The sequence below is a fragment of the Somniosus microcephalus genome, chromosome 13 (genome assembly GCF_052327205.1).
Source record: "Somniosus microcephalus isolate GS21.2 chromosome 13, FLI_Smic_1.0, whole genome shotgun sequence".
NCBI lineage: Eukaryota > Metazoa > Chordata > Chondrichthyes > Squaliformes > Somniosidae > Somniosus > Somniosus microcephalus.
In genome coordinates, this window is record NC_140999.1 from 197,468,832 (window position 1) to 197,493,359 (window position 24,528).

At 48.5% G+C, this 24,528-nt stretch overlaps 1 protein-coding gene across 1 annotated transcript in view; it reads right to left on the reverse strand.

Moving 5' to 3' along the window:
• mmp24 (matrix metallopeptidase 24) overlaps nucleotides 1–17,807 on the reverse strand; it is a 168,682-nt gene extending 150,875 nt beyond the window's left edge. The window contains exon 1 of the mRNA XM_086004301.1: nucleotides 17,378–17,807. Within this exon, the coding sequence (XP_085860427.1) occupies nucleotides 17,378–17,521 (144 nt within the window). The 5' untranslated portion in view covers nucleotides 17,522–17,807. The remainder of the gene's footprint in view (nucleotides 1–17,377) is intronic.
• Nucleotides 17,808–24,528: the final 6,721 nt, after the last annotated feature.

Here is a 24,528-nt window from a genome sequence, read left to right on the forward strand (position 1 = left end):
ATTTAATACAAAGAAGTGTGAGGTGATGCATTTTGGCAGAAGGAACAAGGAGAGGCAATATATACTTTAAAACTGTGCCATTAAGAGTGTGCAGGGACAGAGGGACCTGGGAGCTAATGTGCATAGGTCCCTGAAGGTGGCAGGACATATTGAGAGAGTGGTTAGCAAAGCATATGGGATCTTGGGCTTCATAAATAAAGGTATTGAGTATAAAAGTAGAGAAGTTATGCTGAACCTTTATAAGGCGCTGGTTAGTCCACAAATGGAGTATTGCGTCCTGATTGATTCCTGGGATGGCAGGACTGTCGTATGAGAAGAGATTGAGTAAACTAGGCCTGTATTCTCTTGAATTCAGAAGAATGAGGGGATCTCATTGAAGCATACAAAATTATTATAGGGCTTGATAGGATGGATGCTGGGAGAATGTTTCCCTTGGCTGGAGGGTCTAGAACCAGGGGCCACAGCCTCAAGATAAAGGGTAGGCAATTCAGGACTGAGATGAGCAGAAAAGAGGGTGGTGAATATTTGAAATTCTCTACCCCAGAGGGCTGTAGAGGTTCAGTCATTGGATATATTCAAAACAGAAGTCGATAGATTTCTGACTATCGAGGGATATGGCAATAGGGCCGGTGAATGGAGTTGAGGCAGAAGATCAGCCATGATCTCATTGAATGGCGGAGCAGGCTCGAAGGGCCGAATGCTGCTCCTATTTCTTATGGTCACCATACTTTAGGAAGGATCTGAAGGCCCTAGAGAGGGTGCAGAGGAAATTTACCAGAATGGTTCCGGGGATGGGAAATCTTAGCTACAAGGACAGGCTGGAGAAGCTGGATTTGTTTTCATTAGAGCAAAGGAGGTTGAGGGGGGATTTGATAGAGGTGTACAAGATTAGGACGGGTTTGGATAGGCTAGACAGGGAAAGGCTGTTCCCACTAGTTGATAGTACAAGGACTAGGGGGCACAGATTTAAGGTTTTGGGCAAGAGATACAGGGGGAATGTGAGGAAAAACATTTTTACGCAGCGAGTGGTGAGGGCCTAGAACTCGCTGCTGACAGAAGTGGTGGATGCGGATACTCAATATTTTCAAGGGGAGACTAGATAGGCGCTTGCGGGAAATAAACTTGCAAGGCTACAGAACTGACTGGATTGCTCTACAGAGAGCCGGCATGGACTCAATGGGCCGAATGGCTTCCTGTGCTGTTATGACTATGACCTGGAGAACATTGAGGCTTGGGCTGATAAGTGGGCTGACCATCTCAAACAAGAGAGTCTAGCCACCTCCCCTTGACATTCAACGGGATTACCATCGCGGAATCCCCCACCATCAACATCCTGGGGTTCACCATCAACCAGAAACTTAACTGAACCAGCCACATAAATACTGTGGCAACAAGAGGCTAGGTGTTCTGTGGCGAGTGTCTCACCTCCTGACTCCCCAAAGCCTTCCCAGTATCTACAAGGCACAAGTAGAGTGTGATGGAATAATCTCCACTTGCCTGGATGAGTGCAGCTCCAACAACACTCAAGAAGCTTGACATCATCCAGGACAAAGCAGCTCGCTTGATTGGCACCCCATCCACCACCTTAAACATTCACACCCTCCACCACCAGCGTACCGTGGCTGCAGTGTGTACCATCTACAAGATGCACTGCAGCAACTCAACAAGTCTTCTTCAGCAGCACTTCCCAAACCTGCAACCTCTACCAACTAGAAGGACAAGGGCAGCAGATGCACGGGAACACCATCACCTCCAAGTTCCCGTCCAAGTCACACACCATCCTGACTTGGAGATATATCGGCCGTTTCTTCATTGTCGCTGGGTCAAAATCCTGGAACTCCCTCCCTAACAGCACTGTGGAAGCACCTTCACCACACGGACTGCAGCGGTTCAAGGCGGCTCACCACCACCTTCTCGAGGGCAATTAAGGATGGGCAATAAATGCTGGCCTTGCCAGCGACATCCAGATCCCATAAACGAATATTAAAAAAAAGTTCTGTTCACCAGATACCCCTGTGCTCACTGACCTAGATTGGCTCCCAATTAAGCAACGCCTCGATTTTTAAAATTCTCATCCTTGTTTTCAAACCCCTCCATGGCCTCGCCCCTCCCTATCTGTAATCCCACAACTTTCTGAGATATTTACGCTCCTTTGATTCTGGCCTCTTGAGCATCCCCAATTTTAATTACGCAACCATTGATGGTCGTGTCTTCAGTTGCAAAGGCCCTAAGCTCTGGAATTCCCTCCCTAAACCTGTCCGGTGGTTAGACTCTCGCTTGTTGGAAATAATTATAGCCTGGCACTTAAGTAGCAGGCAACATTCACGCTACACATGAGCCCAAGCCTGAATGTCATTCAGGTCTTGTTGCATGCGGGCATGGACTGCTTCATTATCTGAGGAGTTGTGAATGGCACTGACCACTGTGCAGTCATCAGCGAACATCCCCATTTCTGACCTTATGTTGGAGGAAAGGTCATTGATGAAGCAGCTGAACTTGGTGCGAGTTAGGACACGGGCAGCAGAATTTTGGATGACCTGAAGTTGACTGAGGGTAGAATGTAGCAGGCCAGCCAGGAGAGCTTTGGAATAGTCAAGTCTAGAGGTAACAAAGGCTTGGGTGAGGGTTTGAGCAGCAGATGAGCTGAGGCAGGGGCAGAGTCGGGCGATGTTCCAGAGGTGGAAATATACGGTCTTAGTGATGTGTGGTCGGAAGCTCATTTTGGGGTCAAATATGACACCAAAGTTGCGAACAGTCTGGTTCAGCCTCAGACAGATGCTAGGAAGAGGGATGGAGTCGATGCCTAGGAAACAGAGTTTGTGGCGGGGACCGAAGACAATGGCTTCGGTCTTCCCAATATTTAGTTGGAGGAAATTTCTGCTCATCCAGTCAAACAAGCAGTTTGACAATTGAGAGACAGGGGAGGGGTCGAGAGAAGTGGTGGTGAGGTACAGCTGGGTGTCGTCACTACATGACGCTGTGTTTTACAGATGATGTCACCGAGGGGCAGCATGTAGATGAGAAATAGGAGGGGGCCAAGGATAGATCCTTCTACAACACCAGACACCATCCACCACCTTAAACATTAAGCATTTGCAACCATCAGTCAGAAGTGAAATCCCCACCAACACAGATGCCAGTCTTCAGCCAATTTGATTCACTCCACGTAATATTAAGAAATGGCTGAGTGCACTGGATGCAGAAAAGGCTATGGGCCCTGACAATATCCCGGCTGTAGATTTGTGCTTCAGAACTTTCCGCGCCTCTAGCCAAGATGTTTGAGTACAACTACACCACTGATAGCTACCCGACAAAATGGAAAATTGCCCAGGTATGGTCTGTCCACAAAAAGCAGGACATATCCAATCCGGCCATTTATCATCCCATCAGCCTACTGTCAATCATCAGTAAAGTGTTGGAAGGTGTCATCGATAGTGCTATCAAGCGGCACTTACTCACCAATAACCTGCTCACCGATGGTGAGGAGAGTGACTGCCCTTGATATCAAGGCAGCATTTGACCGAATGTGGCATCAAGGAGCCCTAGTAAAATTGAAGTCAATGAGAATCAGGGGGAAAACTCCACTGGCTGGAGTCATAAGTAGCAGAAAGGAAGATGGTTGTGATTGTTGGAGGCCAATTGTCTCGGCCTCAGGACATCGCTACAGGAGTTCCCCAGGGCAGTATCCTAGGCCCAACCATCTTCATCAATGACTTCCCTCCATCATAAGGTCAGAAGTGGGGATATTTGCTGATGACTGCACAGTGTTCAGCTCCATTTGCAACTCCTCAGATAATGAAGCAGCCCATGCCCGCATGCAGCAAGTCATGAACAACATCCAGGCTTGGGCTGATAAGTGGCAAGTAATATTCATACCACACAAGTGCCAGGCAATTACTATCTCCAAAAAGAGATAGTCTAACCACCTCCCCTTAACATTCAATGGCATTACTATCGCTGAATCCCCCACCATCAACATCCTGGGGGGGGGGGGGGGGGTCACCATTGACCAGACACTTAACTGGACCAGCCACATAAATACTGTGGCAACAAGAGCAGGTCAGAGGCTGGGTATTCTGTGGTGAGTGAGTCATCTCCTGACTAATACGATAGCAAAATACTGCAGACGCTGGAAATCCGAAATATCCACGGAAGCTCAGCGTAAGCTCGAGGAACAGCACCTCATCTTCTGATTAGGCACTTTACAGCCTTCCGGACTCAATATCGAGTTCAACAATTTCAGATCATAACCTCGGTCCCCTTTACATTTTTACTTATATTTTTTATCCACGCCTTTGTTTTGGCCCTTTCCCCCCCCCTTTTTTTTCTCTCCCACATGGCAGCTGTCTCCCATTCTGCCAGCGCATTTCACACCTAATCTAGAGCCGTCTTTTGTCTCCACTAGTCTTATCACCATCTTGTCTCATTTTGAATAACTCTTAATGTCTCTTCACTTCTCTTTTGTTCTCTCCCAGCCCAGCCTTTTAATCTATTTCATTTCCTGTGCTTTTCCAGTCTTGACAAAGGGTTTGACCCGAAACGTTGACTCTTTTTTCTCTCCACGGATGTTGCCTGGCCTGCTGAGTTTTTCCAGCATTTTCTGTTGTTATCTCCTGACTAATGTTCCCTTTAAGCTGCACATCCGCACAGCTCTCTGGACTTCCTGCACAGCCGGCTCTTCAATGAGAAAAACCGCGCATGCGCTGTATTTTGATTGGGCCGCGTAGCCCCTTAGTGGCCACGCAGCCAAAAAAAAAATGTAATGAGAACATTGCTCCTGGCTCCCCAAAGCCTTTCCACCACCTACACGGCATAAGTCAGGAGTGTGATGGAATACTTTCCACTTGCCTGGATGAGTGCAGCTCAAACAACACTCAAGAAGCTCGACACCATCCAGGACAAAGCAGTCCACTTGATTGGCACCCCATCCACCACCTTAAACATTCACTTCCCCCACCGGCTGCAGTGTGCACCATCTACAAGATGCACTGCAGCAACTTACCAAGGCTTCTTCGACAGCGCCTCCCAAACCCGCGACTTCCAGCATCTGGAAGGACAAGGGCAGCAGGCACATGGGAACACCACCATCTCCAAGCTCCCCTCCAAGTCACACACCATCCCGACTTGGAAATATATCGCCGTTCCTTCATCGTTGCTGTGTCAAAATGCTGAAACTCCCTACCCAACAGCACTGTGGGAGTACCTTCACCACACGGAATGCAGTGGTTCAAGAAGGCGGCTCACCACCTTTGCAAGGGCAACTAGCAATTGCCAGCAATCCTCACATCACATGAATGAATGAATGAAAAAAGTGTCACCAAACCAGCTGAGCACTGCATTTACTACCCACATCCCCAGTAATGGGAGAGGTAGAAGTGCCCATCCCTGGTCTCCTAGTCCTTCTACCATCACCCCTCATGGCTCTGCTGGGTAAAGCAGGTGGTAGTGAGCTACACACACACACACACCAGGCCCACAGTCTGCTCCTGAGCTGTGTTCAGTCAGCGAATCTCAGCTGGGGCAGCAGGAGGGGTTCTACAATTTTTCCAGTGTGCATTGGCTACATGGGGAGAAATCAGCCAGAGTTCTCACTGCTAATCACTATTCACCATCCGGGTCAGAATAGTTCCCTTGATCAGTTCCCCTACCCCAGGAGTCACTCTCCACTCCTTCCACCACTGGCGCACCACGGCTGCAGTGTGTACTATCTACAGGATGCACTGCAGCAACTCGCCAAGGTTACTTCAACTGTACCTTCGAAACGCACGACCTCCACCACCTAGAAGGACAAGAGCAGCAATATCATGGGAACATTATGACCTCCTGGTCACAAACCTTCCTGACTTGGAAATATATCACCGTTCCTTCACTCACTGGGTCAATATCCTGGAATTCCTGACCCAACCCAATCACCACACAGACTGCACAGGCGCAAGGAGAAGGCCCACCACCACCTTCTAGGGATGGGCAATCATTGGGACCTTGTCAACATCGCCCATATCCCAGGAACAAACACGAAATAATGAGTGATCATTACTGGAGGGAAGAGATGGATATTAGATCAGCCTCCAGGATGGTGATCAGGCCACGAAAGTTAGCCTCAGCTTAAACTCCCCGTCTAGGCCAACAGCCGCCCGAGTGTGGTGGAGGGACTGGTCTGAGGGGGTGGAGGGGCCAGTGAAGGGAGGGGAGAGGTGGCTATGCCTTCTGGCTCAGCGCACTCGCAAGATCGGTCTTCAGGAGAGAAAGGAAGAAAAGTGGCAGAGAAAAGAAATTATAAAAAGGTTGCGTTTGGTCACAGGTTTTGTGTATGGCAGCAGCGGGAGTCTGATTCAACAGTATCCGGGCCCTGCTGGACAGCGTGTCGGCAGCCGGGCCCTGCTGGACAGCGTGTCGGCAGCCGGGCCCTGCTGGACAGCGTGTCGGCAGCCGGGCCCTGCTGGACAGCGTGTCGGCAGCCGGGCCCTGCTGGACAGCGTGTCGGCAGCCGGGCCCTGCTGGACAGCGTGTCGGCAGCCGGGCCCTGCTGGACAGCGTGTCGGCAGCCGGGCCCTGCTGGACAGCGTGTGTTGAGTGAGAACAGGGCAGGTGGCCTGTTACTTTCTGTTAGACTGGGATGGTGTGGTCAATGTACTGGACACAGGAGAGGAAATCACTGGGTGTGAGAGTGATCATTCTGATTTGATACTGATTGTTTGGTTGCATGGAATTAGATGGAATATCATGGGGGCGGGACTGGGCGCACTGTCCAGCATAGAAACATAGAAGATAGGAGCAGGAGTAGGCCATTTGGCCCCTCGAGCCTGCTCCGCCATTCAATGCAATCATGGCTGATCATCCAAATTCAGTACCCGGTCCCTGCTTTCTCCCCATACCCCTTGATCCCTTTAGCCTTAAGAAATATATCCAACTCGCTCTTGAATATATTTAATTTATTGGCCTCTACTGCCTTCTGTGGTAGAGAATTCCATAGGTTCACCACTCTCTGGGTGAAGAAATTCCTCCTCATTTCTGTCCTAAATGGCCTACCCCTTATCCCTTGACTGTGACCCCTGGTTCTGGACTCCCCGACCATCGGGAACATCCTTCCTGCATCTAGTCTGTCTGGTCCTGTCAGAATTTTATAAGTTTCAATGAGATCCCCTCTTATTCTTCTGAACTCCAGCGAGTACAAGCCCAATCGTCCCAATCTCTCCTCATACGTCATTCCTGCCATCCCAGGTATCAGCCTGGTGAATCTTCGCTGAACTCCCTCCATGGCAAGAACATCCTTCCTCAGATAAGGCGACGAAAACTGCACACAATACTCAAGATGTGGTCTCACCAAGGCCCTGTACAACTGCAGCAAGACATCCTCGTTCCTGTACTCAAACCCTCTCGCTACAAAGGCCAACATACCATTTGCCTTCTTAACCGCCTGCTGCAGCTGCATGCTTACCTTCAGCAACTGGTGCACAAGGAAACCCAGGTCTCGTTACACTTCCCCTTCTCCCAATCTATTGCCATTCAGATAATCTGCCTTCCTGTTTTTGCCACCAAAGTGGATAACCTCACATTTATCCACGTTATATTGCATCTGCTATGCTTCTGCCCAATCACCCAACCTGTCCAAATCATCCTGGAGTTTCTCGGCATCCTCCTCACAGCACAGACGCCCACCCAGCTTTGTGTCGTCTGCAAATTTGGAGATATTACATCTAGTTCCCTTGTCTAGATCATTAATATATATTGTGAATAGCTGGGGTCCAAGGACTGATCCCTGCGGTACCCCACTAGTGACTGCCTGCCACTCGGAAAAAGAGCCGTTTATCCCAACTCTTTGCTTTCTGTCTGCCAACCAGTTCTCTATCCAAGTCAATACCTTGCCCCCAATCCCATGTGCCTTAACTTTACACGCTAATCTCCTATGCGGGACCTTATCGAAAGCCTTCTGAAAGTCCAAATACACCACATCCACTGGTTCTCCCTTATCTATTTTACCAGTTACATCCTCAAAAAATTCCAGTAGATTAGTCAAGCATGATTTACCTTTTGTAAATCCATGTTGAGTTTGTCCGATTCTGTCACTGTTTTCCAAGTGCTCTGCTATTACATCTTTTATAATGGACTCTAGCATTTTCCCCACTACCGACGTCAGGCTTACAGGTCTGTAATTCCCCTTTTTCTCTCTACCACCTTTTTTGAATAGTGGGGTAACATTAGCTACCCTCCAATCCATGGATACTGTTCCAGATTCCATCGAATGTTGGAAGATGATCAGCAATGCATCTACTATTTCTAGGGCCACTTCCTTAAGTACTCTAGGATGTAGATTATCAGGCTCTGGGGATTTATCGGCCTTCAATCCCATCAATTTCCCTAACACCATTTCCTTACAAATACTGATTTCTTTCAGTTCCTCCCTTTCATCAGACCCTATGTTCCCCGACATCTCTGGGAGGTTATTTGTGTCCTCCTTTGTGAAGACAGAACCAAAATATGTATTTAATTGGTCTGCCATTTCTTTGTTCCCCATTATAAATTCCCCTGATTCTGACTGCAAGGGACCTACGCTTGACTTCACCAATCTTTTTCTCTTCACATATGTATAAAAGCTTTTAGTCAGTTTTTATGTTCCCTGCAAGATTACTCTCATATTCTATTTTCCCCTTCTTAATTAATCCCTTTGTCCTCCTTTGTTGAATCCTAAACTGCTCCCAATCCTCAGGTTTACTGCTTTTTCTGGCCAATTTATATGTCCTCTCCTTGGATCTTATGCTATCCCTAATTTCCCTTGTTAGCCACGGTTGAATCACCTGTTTTGTTTTATTTTTATGCCAAACTGGGATGAACAAATTCTGTAGTTCATCCATGCGGTCTTTGAATGTTTGCCATTGCCCATCCACCGTCAACCCTTTGAGTGACATTCCCCTATCAATCCTACCCAACTCGCGCCTCAGACCATCGTAGTTTCCTTTATTTAAATTCAGGACCCTAGTCTCCGAGTCAACTATTTCACTCTCCATCTTAAATGAAGAATTCTATCATATTATGATTGCTCCGACCCAAGGGGCCTCGTACAACAAGATTGCTAATTATTCCTTTCTCGTTACATAATACCCAGTCTAAGATGGCCTGGGACCGGGCACACACTCTCCAGCTAATTTATTGCTTTCTGGAGATCTTGGAGGCAGAGGGCATGGCTGAGGTAATAAATGAATACTTTGCACCTGTCTTCACTAAAGAAGAGGATGCTGCCAATGTCACAGTAAAGGTGGAGGTAGTAGAGAAATTGGATAGGATAAAAACAGTTAAAGGGGGGGTGCTTAAAAGGTTGGCAATCTTCAAAGTAGAAAAGTCACCCAGTCCGGATGGAATGCATCCAAGGGTACTGAGGTGAAGCAAGAGTGGAAATTGCAGAGGCTCTGGCCACAAGCTTCCAATCCTCCTTAGATATGGGAGTGGTAGAATCATAGAATGATACAGCACAGAAGGAGGCCATTTGGCCCATCGTGTCTGTGCCGGCTTTTTGAAAGAGCTAACCAATTAGTCCCACTGCCTTGCTCTTTCCCCATAGCCCTGTAAATCTTTTCCCCTTCAAGTATTTATCCAATTCCTTTTGAAAGTTACTATTGAATCTGCTTCCAGTGCCCTTTCAGGCAGTGCATTCCAGATCTCACCAACTCACTGTGTAAAAAAAAATCCTCACGTCGCTTCTGGTTCTTTTGCCAATCACGTTAAATCTGTCTCCTCTGGTTACCCAGCCTTTTGCCACTGCAAACAGATTCTCTTCATTTACTCTATCAAAACCATTTTTGATTTTGAACACCTCCATTAAATCTCCTCTAAACCTTCTCTGCTCTAAGGAGAACAACCCCAGCTTCTCCAGTCTCTCCACATAACTGAAGTCCCTCATCCCTGGAATCATTCTAGTAAATCTGCTCTGCGCCCTCTCCAAGGCCTTGACATCCTTCCTAAAGTCTGGTGTCCAGAATTGGACACAATACTCCAGCTGAGGTCTAACCAGTGCTTTATAAAGGTTTAGCATCACTTCCTTGCTTTTGTACTCTATTCCTCTATTAAAAAAGCATATGAGATCCTTGGCTTTATTTACAGCCTTCACAACTTGTCCTACCACCTTTAAAGATTTGTGTACATACACCCCAGGTGTCTCTGTTCAGGCACCTGCTTTAAAATTGTACCATTTAGTTTATATTGCCTCTCCTTGTTCTTCCTACCAAAATGTATCACTTCACAGCAGTAAATTTAACCTGCCACGTGTATGCCCATTTCACCAATCTGTCTATGGCAACTACAGGCCAGTCAGCCTAATGTCGGTGGTGGGGACATTTTTAGAGACATTAATCTGGGACAAAATTAATTGGCACCTGGAAAAATATGGGTTAATAAATGAAAGCCAGCACGTTAAAAGCAAATCGTGTTTGACTAACTTGATTGAGTTCTTTGATGAAGTAACGGAGAGGGTTATTAACTGGGATAGTCAGAGTGTGAAAGGCTTAGAGGATGCAGAATTCTTAAAAGTGCATCCAGGAGAGCTTTTTGAGCCAACATGTAGAAAATCCTACAAGAGAGGGGGCGGTACTGGACCTAATTCTAGGGAATGTAGCCGGGCAAGTGGTAGATGTGTCAGTAGGAGAGCATTTTGGTGACAGTGACCATAATTCGGTGAGATTTAAGGTAGTCATGGAAAAGGACAAAGATGAACCGGAAATAAAGGTTGTAAATTGGGGGAAGGCTGATTTTAATATGATAAGGCAGGATCTGGCCAAAGTGGACTGGGATCAGCTACTTGTAGGAAAATCCACATCAGAGCAGTGGGAGTCATTTAGAAAGGAAATAGAGAGAGTACAACGCCAACATGTTCCCGTAAAGGTCAAGGGTGGGACCAACAAGTCCAGGGAACCCTGGATGTTAAGGGATATACAAGAATGGATTAGGAAAAAAAGGGAGGCTTTTGGCAGATACAAAGGACTAAAAACAGTGGAAGCCCTAGAGGAGTATAGAAAGTGCAGGAGGGTACTTAAAAAAGAAATTAGGAGAGCGAAGAGGGGGCATGAAAAAACACTGGCGGGCAAAATAAAAGAAAATCCTAAGGTGTTTTATAAGTATATTAAGGGCAAGAGGATAACCAGGGAAAGAATAGGGCCCATTAGGGACCAAAGTGGCAATGTGTGTGTAGAGCCGAAAGATGTAAGTGAGGTTTTAAATGAATATTTTGCATCTGTGTTCACTATGGAGAAGGACAATGTAGGCATAGACATCAGGCAGGGGGATTGTGATATACTTGAACAAATTAGTATTGAGAGGGAGGAGGTACTAGCGGTTTTAGCGGGCTTAAAAGTGGATTAATCCCCAGGCCCAGACGAGATGTATCCCAGGCTGCTGTGTGAGGCAAGGGAGGAGATTGCAGGGGCTCTGACACAAATTTTCAGAACCTCTCTGGCCACAGGGGAGGTGCCAGAAGACTGGAGAACAGCTAACGTAGTACCATTATTCAAGAAGGGTGGTAGGGATAAACCAGGGAATTACAGGCCAGTGAGCCCAACATCAGTGGTAGGGAAATTATTGGAAAAAATTCTGAGGGACAGAATTAGTCTCCACTTGGAGAGGCAAGGACTAATCGAGGATAGTCAGCATGGCTTTGTCCGGGGGCGATCATGTCTAACCAATTTGATTGAATTTTTCGAGGGGGTGACTAGGTGTGTGGATGAGGGTAGTGCAGTTGATGTAGTCTACGTGGACTTCAGTAAGGCTTTTGACAAAGTCCCGCATGGGAGACTGGTCAAGAAGGTAAGAGCCCATGGGATCCAGGGCAATTTGGCACATTGGATCCAAAATTGGCTTAGTGGCAGGAGGCAGAGGGTGATGGTGGAAGGTTGTTTTTGTGACTGGAAGGGAATACACAATGAATGGTAGGACCCTGGGAAGGACAGAGGATCAGAGGGACCTTGGTGTGCATGTACATAGATCCCTGAAGGTAGCAGGACAGGTAGATAAGGTGGTTAAAAAGGCATATGGGATACTTGCTTTCATTAGCCGAGGCATAGAATGCAAGAGCAGGGTGGTTACGATGGAACTGTACAAAACGCTAGTTAGGCCAGAGCTGGAATACTGTGTGCAGTTCTGGTCGCCACACTATAGGAAGGATGTGATTGCATTGGAGAGGGTGCAGAGGAGATTCACCAGGATGTTACCTGGGCTGGAGTGCTTCAGCTAGGAAGAGAGACTGGACAGGCTGGGATTGTTTTCCTTAGAGCAGAGAAGGGCTGAGGGGGGACCTGATTGAGGTGTACAAAATTATGAGGGGCATAGATAGAAAGGAACTTTTCCCCTTAGTAGCAGGATCAATAACCAGGGGGCATAGTTTCAAGGTAAGGGGCAGGAGGTTTAGAGGGGATTTGAGGAAAAACGTTTTCATCCAGAGGGTGGTTGGAATCTAGAACTCACTGCCTGAAAGGGTGGTAGAGGCAGGATCCCTCACAACATTCAAGAAGCATTTAGATGAGTCCTTGAAACGCCATCGCATACAGGGCTACGGACCAAGTGCTGGAAAATGGGATTAGAATAGACAGGGCTTGATGGCCGGCACGGGCACGATGGGCTGAAGGGTCTCTTTCTGTGCTGTATAACTCTGACTCTGAGGGTTGATATTGTGTATGTGTACTTTCAAAAAGGTGTTTGACAAAGTACCACATAATAGACTTGTTAGCAAAATTGAAGCCCATAGGATTAAAGGACAGCGGCTGCGTGGATACGAAATTGGCTAAGGGACAGTAAGCAGAGAGTAGTGGTGAACAGTTGTTTTTCCAAATTGGCGGGAAGTATATAATGGTGTTCCCCAGGGGTCGGTATTAGGACCAATGTTCCCTGTATTTTTTTTTGGGTGCGGGGGCCATTCAATTTCTTGCGCATGCGCGGTTATTTCCATTGTAAAGCGGCCTGCGTGGAGCCTCCAAACCGCGGCGCGGCCGCTCAGCTTAGCGGGAACGTAGATTAGGTCCACTGCTCTTTGATATTTATTAATAACCTGGAATTGGGTATACAGGGCATAATTTCAAAGTTTGCAGATGATACAAAACTCAGAAATGTAGTCAACAGTGAGGAGGATAGTAACAGACTTTAGGAGGACATAGACTGGTGAAATGGGCAGACACATGGCAGGTGAAATTTAACGCAGAAGTGTGGGGTGATACATTTTGGTAGGAAGAATGAGAGGCGAGGCAATAAAAACTAAATGGTACAATTTAAAGGAGGTGCAGGAAGAGAGAGGCCTCAGGGAGTACGTGCACAAGTCTTTGAAGGTGGCAGGACAAGTTGAAAAGGCTGTTAAAAAGGCATATGGAATCCATGGCTTTATAAATAGAGGAATAGAGTACAAAAGCAAGGAAGTTACACTAAACCTTTAGAGGGTGTTATGGTACTGATCCTGCTGGGTTTATAGGGAGTTGGGGGTTATGGTACTGATCCTGCTGGGTTTATAGGGAGTTGGGAGTTATGGTACTGGTCCTGCTGGGTTTATAGGGAGTTGGGGGTTATGGTACTGATCCTGCTGGGTTTATAGGGAGTTGGGGGTTATGGTACTGATCCTGCTGGGTTTATAGGGAGTTGGGGGTTATGGTACTGATCCTGCTGGGTTTATAGGGAGTTGGGGGTTATGGTACTGATCCTGCTGGGTTTATAGGGAGTTGGGGGTTATGGTACTGATCCTGCTGGGTTTATAGGGAGTTGGGGGTTATGGTACTGATCCTGCTGGGTTTATAGGGAGTTGGGGGTTATGGTACTGATCCTGCTGGGTTTATAGGGAGTTGGGGGTTATGGTACTGATCCTGCTGGGTTTATAGGGAGTTGGGGGTTATGGTACTGATCCTGCTGGGTTTATAGGGAGTTGGGGGTTATGATACTGATCCTGCTGGGTTTATAGGGAGTTGGGGGTTATGGTACTGATCCTGCTGGGTTTATAGGGAGTTGGGGGTTATGATACTGATCCTGCTGGGTTTATAGGGAGTTGGGGGTTATGGTACTGATCCTGCTGGGTTTATAGGGAGTTGGGGGTTATGGTACTGGTCCGGCTGGGTTGTGATTCTATGAGCTTCCAGCACTGTGTGGGTGGTCATTTTTCATGTGTGAGCCTAGACTTCGATTACCAGCAGCTGCTGGATCTTCTGGTTTATTCCTATTCTAATCCAACATCGGCAAACACATACAAAAGCAAAATATTGCGGATGCTGGAAATCTGAAATAAAGGGACTGTTCCCTCCGAGATACCCTGGTGCACTCCTCAATCACCCCAACACCCCTTCCCATGGCACCTTCCTGTGCAAGCGCAGGAGATGCAACACCTGCTCTTTTACCTCCTCCCTTCCCACTGTCCAGGGCCCCAAACACCCCTTCCAGGTGCAACAGCGATTTACTCGTACTTCTTGCAATTTAATATACTGTATTCGCTGCTCACAATGCGGTCTGCTCTACATCGGGGAGACCAAACGCAGATTGGGTGACCGCTTTGCAGTATACGTCCGTTCAGTCTGCAAGCGTGACCCTGAGCTTCCTGTCCCGTCACTTTAATTCTCTGCTCCACTCCCACTCTGTCCTCGGCCTCTTCCAATGAAGCTCAGCGTAAGCTTGAGGAACAGCACCTCACCTTTCGATCAGGCACTTTACAGCCTTCTGGACTCAACATTGAGTTCAACAATTTCAGATCATAACTTCTGCCCCCATTTTTTCAGATGGCAGCTGAAACTGCTATTCCCATTTACACACCTCCTCCAGACCCTTCTTTTGTTTCTTTACTTGTCCCATTACCATCTCCTTTTGCTTTGTACAATCATGCCTTTTGTATTAATCTCTCCTGCCTTCCCCTTTGTTCTTTCCTCCCCTCCCCACTTTCCCTGCCCATGCACTTGCTTAAAATCTGCTATCTCTCTAACTTTTTCCACTTCTGATGAAAGGTCATTGACCTGAAACGTTAACTCTATTTTTCTCTCCACAGATGCTGCCTGACCTGCTGAGTATTTCCAGCATTTTCTGTTTTTATTATTGACAAACACGTAGTCACTGAAGAACATAACTTAAGAAACAGGAGCAGGAGTAGGTCAAACACCCCTCGAGCCTGCTCCGCCGTTCAGTAAGATCATGGCTGATCTGCTACCTCAACTCCACCTCCCTCCACTATCCCCATATCCCTTAATTCCCTTAGTAACCAAAAAGCTATTAATCTCGGCCTTGAATATACTCAACAACTGAGCCTCCACAGCCCTCTGGGGCAGAGAATTCCAAAGATTCACAACCCTCTGAGGAAATTTCTCCTCATCTCAGTCCTGACCCCTTATTCTAAGTCTGTGACCCCTAATTCTAGACTCTCCAGCCATGGGAAACAGCCTCTCATCATCTACCCTGTCAAGCCCTCTAAGAATTTTTAACGTTTCAATGAGATCACCTCTCATTATTCTAAACTTTAGGGAATATAGCGCTAGTCTACTCAATCTCTCCTCATAGGACAATCCCCTCATCCCAGGAATCAATCTAGTGAATCTTTGTTCCCAATCAGAAGTGGGAAAATAGATTGTTTTTGCTGGCTAACTCAGGACACTGAAGCTGACTATTGCAGCTCACAGGGTTAATCCTGGCTGAGATCTCCAACTGCCCCGGCCAGGGTTCGACCTGTGACCCTGGCCAGTCGGGTGGTCAATCCCACACTCTGCCAACACATTGATTACTTGAGCTACCAAGGGAGCTACAGATTACAGCTGATTTTCAATAAACTACAGTCACTAACCATCCATTCCAACATTGTACGGCGCTAGTGTTTTATAAAAATATACCAAGATCAAATGTGGTTCAAGTGAAGAGGTCACCTTGGGTAGGTTCCATTCTCCACAAGGACACTCCCATCAATCGGTCACTAGGACTACTTCAGGGAGACAACATACTTTCTCACAAAGCTACCCTGACTCAAAGACTGCCAGACATAGGAATTGGAATTAATACACACACACCCCATCACAGACAGGGAAAGAGACTGTGCTCTTGACAGCTGGAGCTCCCGCTGTGGATTGATCCCAGAGGTTGCACTCCTGAGATGTGACACCTCGAAATTATAAACAGTAACATGCAGCCATTGTAAAACACAATATAGGAAATTACTAATACATCACCTTGCTAACCATTTCAGATCCATCTACAGTACCTATCTGGGACAGTGCACAGTGTCTAAATGGACGGAATCCATTGCATTAAGCAGCGATCCGGTTCAAATAGAAGAAAAAAACAGCTGGGGAGGGCGGTTGTGCCGGGAGCTGAGCGCAGTCTCTGTTCAGGATTACACCGGGAATCGTGTCCTGTTTCTGCAATCAGCTCGCACACTCCGCCACCTCTGCCTTTCATTCACAGAATCGCCACATTGAACAACCTCCGATCAATTCGGTTTATTAAAATAGCATCAAAATTATTTGTGTATAATTATCTTGAGACAGAACAAGCCCTTGTCCCCGGCTCACGCCCACTCTGCTATTTATAGCCCGGTTCCTGGATGTCTTTTGTTGGGAGGGGGAGAAACATCTGCAATTTATCGGGATGCAAAACTGCAGCACATCAGGCGGGCCCAGGCAGCAGGAGAGTGCCGCTCATCCCCGCAATCTACACAGCCCAGACACAAAGCCCACAACATCTCAGGCTCAGTCAGCACTCTCCCAGCACACGCTGCAAACTACCCATGGGAATCCAGCCCAGCCCAGCCAGCTCAATCCCAGCTCAATCCAACCCAGCCCAGACCAGCCAGCTCAATCAAACCCAGCCCAGCTCAACCCAGCCCAATCCAATCCAACTCAACCCAGCCCCAACTCAACCCAGCTCAATCCAACCCAACCCAACCCAACCTAGCCCAGCCCCAACTCAACCCCAGCTCAATCCAACCCAACCCAGCTCAACCTAGCCCAGCCCCAACCCAATCCAGCCCCAGCTCAACCCAGCCCAACCCCAACCCAGCTCAACCCCAGCTCAATCCAACCCAGCCCCAGCTCAATCCAACCCAGCTCAACCCCACCCAACTCAATCCAACCCAGCCCAGCCCCAACCCAGCTCAATCCAACCCAACCCCAGCTCAACCCAGCCCAACCCCAGCTCAACTCAACCCAGCCCAACCCCAGCTCAACCCAGCCCAAATCCGAGCCCAGTCAATGCTGCAAACCCTCAACTCAGATAGCCCCAAAGCCAGCCCAGCCCTGCCATCGCACAAAGCTCCCGCTAACCTCGGCGCCCCGCTCTGAGATGAAGCGGTGCCGGTGGAGTGGGCACAGATCGCACGGCCCCCGGTCAATGTATTGTCCATCCGGGGCCGGGGAGGTTTGCGGTTCGGGACCGGGCTCCCCCCGCCGCCTACCTCCACGATGAAGGTCCTTTCTTCTCCACACACCGAGAGCAACCAAAGCACCGCCTGCAGATAGCAGGTCCTCCAGGACAAGACGGCTCTCCCTCCTCTCCTCCTCGGGTCCCCGGCTCCGGCTCCGGCTCCGGCCCCCGCCATCGCCCCGGGCTCCCGGTCTGCTCCTGGTCCCGGGCTCGCTCCGGTACTGCTCCCGGTTCCGGATCCAGCTCCTCTCCTTCTCCCCTTTGATTTCTCTGCAGAGTCCGTGTCTCCGCTGCCCGGCTCTGCGCAGGCTCCCGTCTTAAAGCGAGACTGTCTGGCAGCCTCTGGGACTCACATCGCCTGCCCCGTCTCCCTCCCTCTCTGCCTCTGCCCTTACCCTACACACATCCGGGACTGAGCTTTGCATTTACTCAGCTAACCTGCCTTCCCCATTCCGCTCTGCTCCATCCAGCGAAGCCCCTCCCTCCCTCGCCCTGAGAAGCTCCCGGAGGGAGGAGACGGGGCCCAGGTCCCCCTGCTCATCACCATCCAGTGACGTTACTGCACAGTGTAAACATCAGGTGAGCACAGGATCGGAGTAACTAATGATGCCCCAATGGTCCAACATCCTGGGAGCCTCACAGTTTGGGTTTGCACAGCTTACCCACAAGGACCAGGTGCTGAAGGGTTTCCGACACCCACATAACACAGCCTCCTAAATTGGGAATCGTTTTCATTCATTTCTGTAACTAAATTAAACTCAAAGTAAGATTGTAAAGTGCTAGAAATGCAGGTCACTCAGTGAGAGAAACACAGACTGTAAACGCCGGAAATCTGAAATAAAAACAAAAGGCTCAAATATCTGGAACGCGCTGCCTGAAAGGGCGGTGGAAGCAGATTCAATAGTAACTTTCAAAAGGGAATTGGATAAATACTTGAAAAGGAAAAAAAAATACAGGGTTCTGGGGGAAGAGCGGGGGAGTGGGACTAATTGGAGAACTCTTTCAAAGAGCCGGCACAGGCAGGATGGGCCGAATGGCCTCCTGTACTGTGTGATTTTATGATCCTGCCTGCATTCGCTGAATGATTGCACTCGGAGTATTAACCTGGACTCAGTCACAAGCCCGGGCCACTGCTGTGTTTTTTCCGCACTTTATGATATTTCTTCCGATCCCACGTCTTTATCTATTTTCTCTTCTCCAAATATTGTGCCTCTCGTAGATTTTGTTTGAACTGATCCAATAAAGAGCTGTTTGAGGGGAAAATTGAAAAGATTCACTTTACTTACGAAGATTTTGAAATCTGATGACATTTAATTTGTTCCATCGCCTCTCCTGTGGGTCTTTATTTCCAGAAAAGCTGAATTGAAAAAGTCTGGGAGGGTGAGGGACGGGTCACATGGCTTTCAAATAAAATATTGAAATTTGATGTGCACCAATGAGTGATTGTAGGACTGTACAAAAGAGATTCAGGGCCCAAAAGTCATCACCCTGGCCCCAAATGCATATATTTGCAAGTATTTCTTTCTATCTTACCTCATCGCACGGGTGTCTCCATCTGTCCAGACTGAGCTCGGCTAGAGTTTGGTGATCGGGGCCTTTAATAGCACCAGTCGCCTCGTCCCGCTCAGACCTTGCACCAGGACTAGAGGGCGAAGTCAGGAGTAATGTCCCAGTCTGGGCGCTGGGAACTGGAGCACTGGGAACTGGAGCACTGGGCGTTGGGAACTGTGCACTGGACATTGGGAACTGTGCACTGGGAACTGGAGCACTGGGCATTGGGAACTGTGCACTGGGAACTGGAGCACTGGGCATTGGGAACTGTGCACTGGGAACTGGAGCATTGGGCATTGGGAACTGCGCACTGGACATTGGGAACTGGGGCACTGGGAACTGGGCATTGGGAACTGGGGCATTGGGAACAGTGCACTGGGCATTGGGAACTGGGGCATTGGGAACAGTGCACTGGGCATTGGGAACTGGGGCATTGGGAACAGTGCACTGGGCATTGGGAACTGGGGCACTGGGCATTGGGAACAGTGCACTGGGCATTGGGAACTGGGGCACTGGGCATTGGGAACAGTGCACTGGGCGTTGGGAACTGCGCACTGGGGCATTGGGAACTGGGGCACTGGGAACTGGGCATTGGGAACTGGGGCACTGGGCATTGGGAACTGCACTGGGCATTGGGAACTGTGCACTGGGCATTGGGAACTGTGCACTGGGCATTGGGAACTGGGGCACTGGGAACTGTGCACTGGACATTGGGAACTGGGGGACTAGGAACTGGGGCACTGGGAACTGCACTGGGCATTGGGAACTGGGGCATGGAACTGGAGCACGAGGAACTGCACTGGGCATTGGGAACTGCACTGGGGCATTGGGAACTGGAGCACTGGGTACTGGAGCACTAGGATCTGGGGCACTGAGAACTGGGCATTGGGAACTGTGCACTGGGGCATTGGGAACTGGGGCAGTGGGCATTGGGAGCTGGGCATTCAAACAGATACAACAGCAGCCAACTTCCTAGCACCATGGGTGGTTCTGCTGCACAGGACGGGAGGAAATAGAGTGGGAGAGCTATAGTAATAGGGGATTCTATTGTAAGGGGAATAGATAGGCGTTTCTGCAGCCACAAACGAGACTCCAGGATGGTATGTTGCCTCCCTGGTGCAAGGGTCAACGATGTCTCAGAGCGGCTGCAGAGCATTTGGGAAGGGGAGGGTGAACAGCCAGTTGTCGTGGTGCATATAGGTACCAATGATATAGGTAAAAACCAGGATGAGGTCCTTAAAGCTGAATATAGGGAGTTAGGAGGTAAATTAAAAAATAGGACCTCAAAGGTAGTAATTTCAGGATTGCTACCAGTGCCACGTGCTAGTCAGAGTAGAAATAGAAGGATATTTCAGATGAATATGTGGCTAGAGGAATGGTGCAATGGGGAGGGATTCAAATTCCTGGGATTTTGGAACCGGTTCTGGGGGAGGTGGGACCAGTACAAACTGGATGGTTTGCACCTGGGCAGGACAGGGACCGATGTCCTAGGGGGAGTGTTTGCTAGTGCTCAGGGGGAGGGTTTAAACTAAAATGGCAGGGGGTTGGGAACCTGTGCAGGGAGACAGAGGAAAGGGAAACAACGATAGAAGCAAAAGACAGGAAGGAGAAAAGCAAAAGTGGCAGTCATAGAAATCAAGGGTTTAAATCAAACATGGTCACAGTAAATAATAATTCTAAAAGGTCTAAGAGTGTTAAAAAAACAAGCCTGAAGGCTTTGTGTCTTAATGCGAGGAGCATTCGTAATAAGGTGGATGAATTAGCTGTGCAAATACATGTAAACGGATATGATATGATTGGGATTATGGAAACATGGCTCCAGGGTGACCAAGGCTGGGAACTCAACATCCAGGGGTATTCAATATACAGGAAAGACAGGCAAAAAGGAAAAGCAGGTGGGGTAGCATTGCTGGTTAAAGAGGAGATTAACACAATTGTAAGGAAGGATATTAGCTCTGATGATGTGGAATCTGTATGGGTAGAGCTGAGAAATACCAAGGGGCAGAAAACGTTAGTGGGAGTTGTATACAGACCCCCAAACAGTAATGCAGAGGTTGGGGATGGCATTAAATGGGAAATTAGAGACGCGTGCAATAAGGGCACAGCAGTTATCATGGGTGACTTTAATCTACATATAGATTGGGCCAACCAAATTAGTAACAATACTGTGGAGGAGGAATTCCTGGAGTGTTTACGAGATGATTTCCTGGACCAATATGTCGAGGAACCAACTAGAGATCAGGCCATCTTAGACTGGGTATTATGTAATGAGAAAGGAATAATTAGCAATCTTGTTTTGCGAGGCCCCTTGGGGCGGAGCGACCATAATATGATAGAATTCTTCATTAAGATGGAGAGTGAAGTATTTGACTCAGAGACTAGGGTCCTGAATTTAAATAAAGGAAACTACGATGGTATGAGGCGCGAGTTGGGTAGGATTGATTGGGGAATGTCACTCAAAGGGTTGACGGTGGATGGGCAATGGCAAACATTTAAAGATCGCATGGATGAACTGCAGAATTTGTTCATCCCTGTTTGGCATAAAAATAAAATAAAAAGGTGACTCAACCGTGGCTAACAAGGGAAATTAGGGATAGCATAAGATCCAAGGAGAGGACATATAAATTGGCCAGAAAAAGCAGTAAACCTGAGAATTGGGAGCAGTTTAGGATTCAGCAAAGGAGGACAAAGGGATTAATTAAGAGGGGGAAAATAGAGTATGAGAGTAAGCTTGCACGGAACATAAAAACTGACTGTAAAAGCTTCTATAGATATGTGAAGAGAAAAAGATTGGTGAAGTCAAGCGTCAGTCCCTTGCAGTCAGAATCAGGGGAATTTATAATGGGGAACAAAGAAATGGCAGACCAATTAAATATATACTTTGGTTCTGTCTTCACAAAGGAGGACACAAATAACCTCCCAGAGATGTCGGGGAACATAGGGTCTAATGAGAGGGAGGAACTGAATGAAATCAGTATTTGTAGGGAAATGGTGTTAGGGAAATGGACAGGATTGAAGGCCGATAAATCCCCAGGGCCTGATAATCTACAGCCTAGGGTACTTAAGGAAGTGGCCCTAGAAATAGTAGATGCATTGCTGGTCATCTTCCAAAATTCTATAGACTCTGGAACAGTTCCCATGGATTGGAGGGTAGCTAATGTTACACTATTCAAAAAAGGTGGTAGAGAGAAAACGGGGAATTATAGACCGGTAAGCCTGACATCGGTAGTGGGGAAAATGCTAGAGTCCATTATAAAAGATGTAATAGCAGAGCACTTGGAAAACAGTGACAGGATTGGACAAAGTCAACATGGATTTACAAAAGGTAACTCGTGCTTGACTAATCTACTGGAATTTGTTGAGGATGTAACTGGTAGAATAGATAAGGGAGAACCAGTGGATGTGGTGTATTTGAACTTTCAGAAGGCTTTCGATAAGGTCCCGCATAAGAGATTAGCATGGAAAGTTAAGGCACATGGGATTGGGGGCAAGGTACTGACTTGGATAGAGAACTGGTTGGCAGACAGGAAGGAAAGAGTTGGAATAAACGGGTCTTTTTCCGAGTGGCAGGCAGTGACTAGTGGGGTACTGCAGGGATCGGTCCTAGGACCCCAGCTATTCACAATATATATCAATGATCTAGACGAGGGAGCTAGATGTAATACCTCCAAGTTTGCAGATGACACAAAGCTGGGTGGGCGTGTGTGCTGTGAGTAGGTGCCGAGAAACTCCAGTATGATTTGGACAGGTTGGGTGATTGGGCAGATGCATGGCAGATGCAGTATAATGTGGATAAATGTGAGGTTATCCACTTTGGTGGCAAAAACAGGAAGACAGATTATTATCTGAACGGCAATAGATTGGGAGAAGGGGAAGTGCAACGAGACCTGGGTGTCCTTGTGCACCAGTCGCTGAAGGTAAGCATGCAGGTGCAGCAGGCGGTTAAGAAGGCAAATGGTATGTTGGCCTTCATAGCGAGAGGGTTCGAGTACAGGAACAAGGATGTCTTGCTGCAGTTGTACAGGCCTTGGTGAGACCACACCTTGAGTATTGTGTGCAGTTTTGGTCGCCTTATCTGAGGAAGGATGTTCTTGCCATGGAGGGAGTGCAGCGAACATTCACCAGACTGATACCTGGGATGGCAGGAATGACGTATGAGGAGAGATTGGGTCGATTGGGCTTATACTCGCTGGAGTTCAGAAGAATGAGAGGGGATCTCATTGAAACTTGTAAAATTCTAACAGGTCTAGATAGACTGGATGCAGGAAGGAAGTTGCCGATGGCAGGGGAGTCCAGAACCAGGGGTCACAGTCTAAGGATAAGGGGTAAGCCATTTAGGACAGAGATGAGGAGGAATTTCTTCACCCAGAGAGTGGTGAACCTGTGGAATTCTCTGCCGCAGAAGGCAGTTGAGGCCAATTCATTAAATATATTCAAGAAGGAGTTAGATATATTTCTTAAGGCTAAAAGGATCAAGGGATATGGGGAGAAAGCAGGGACCGGGTACTGAGTTTGGATGATCAGCCATGATCTCATTGAATGGCAGCGCAGGCTCGAGGGGCTGAATGGCCTACTCCTGCTCCTATCTTCTATGTTTCTATGTTTCTATTGGGAACTGGGGCACTGGGCATTGGGAACTGGGGCACTGGGCATTGGGAAGTGGGGCACTAGGCATTGTGAACTGGGGCAGTGGGCATTGGGAATTGGGGCACTGGGCATTGGGAACTGGGCACTGGGAACTGGGGCACTGGGCATTGGGAACTGGGGCACTTGGCATTGGGAACTAAAGCATTAAGAACTGGGGCATTAGGAACTGGGGCACTGGGCATTGGGAACTGGGGCACTGGGCATTGGGAACTGGAGCACTGGGTATTGGGAACTGGAGCATTGGGAACTGTGCACTGGGGCACTGGGCATTGGGAACTGGGGCACTGGGCATTGGGAACTGGAGCACTGGGAACTGTGCACTGGGGCACTGGGAACTGGATCACTGGGAACTGGAGCACTGGGAACTGGGGTGCTGGGAACTGCAGCACTGGGAACTGGAGCACTGGGCACCAGGCATTGGGAACTGTGCACTGGACATGGGGAACTGCGCACTGGGGCATTGGGAACTGGGGCACTGGGAACTGGATCACTGGGAACTGGAGCACTGGGGCACTGGGAACTGCAGCACTAGGAACTGGAGCACTGGGAACTAGGCATTGGGAACTGGGGCACTGGGCATTGGGAACTGGGGCACTGGGCATTGGGAACTGGAGCACTGGGCATTGGGAACTGGAGCACTGGGAACTGTGCGGCACTGGGCATTGGGAACTGGGGCACTGGGCATTGGGAACTGGAGCACTGGGAACTGTGCACTGGGGCACTGGGAACTGGATCACTGGGAACTGAAGCACTGGGAACTGGGGTGCTGGGAACTGCAGCACTGGGAACTGGAGCACTGGGCACTAGGCATTGGGAACTGTGCACTGGACATTGGGAACTGTGCACTGGGGCATTGGGAACTGGAGCACTGGGAACTGGGGCGCTGGGAACTGCAGCACTGGGAACTGGAGCACTGGGAACTAGGCATTGGGAACTGGGGCACTGGGCATTGGGAACTGGGGCACTGGGCATTGGGAACTGGAG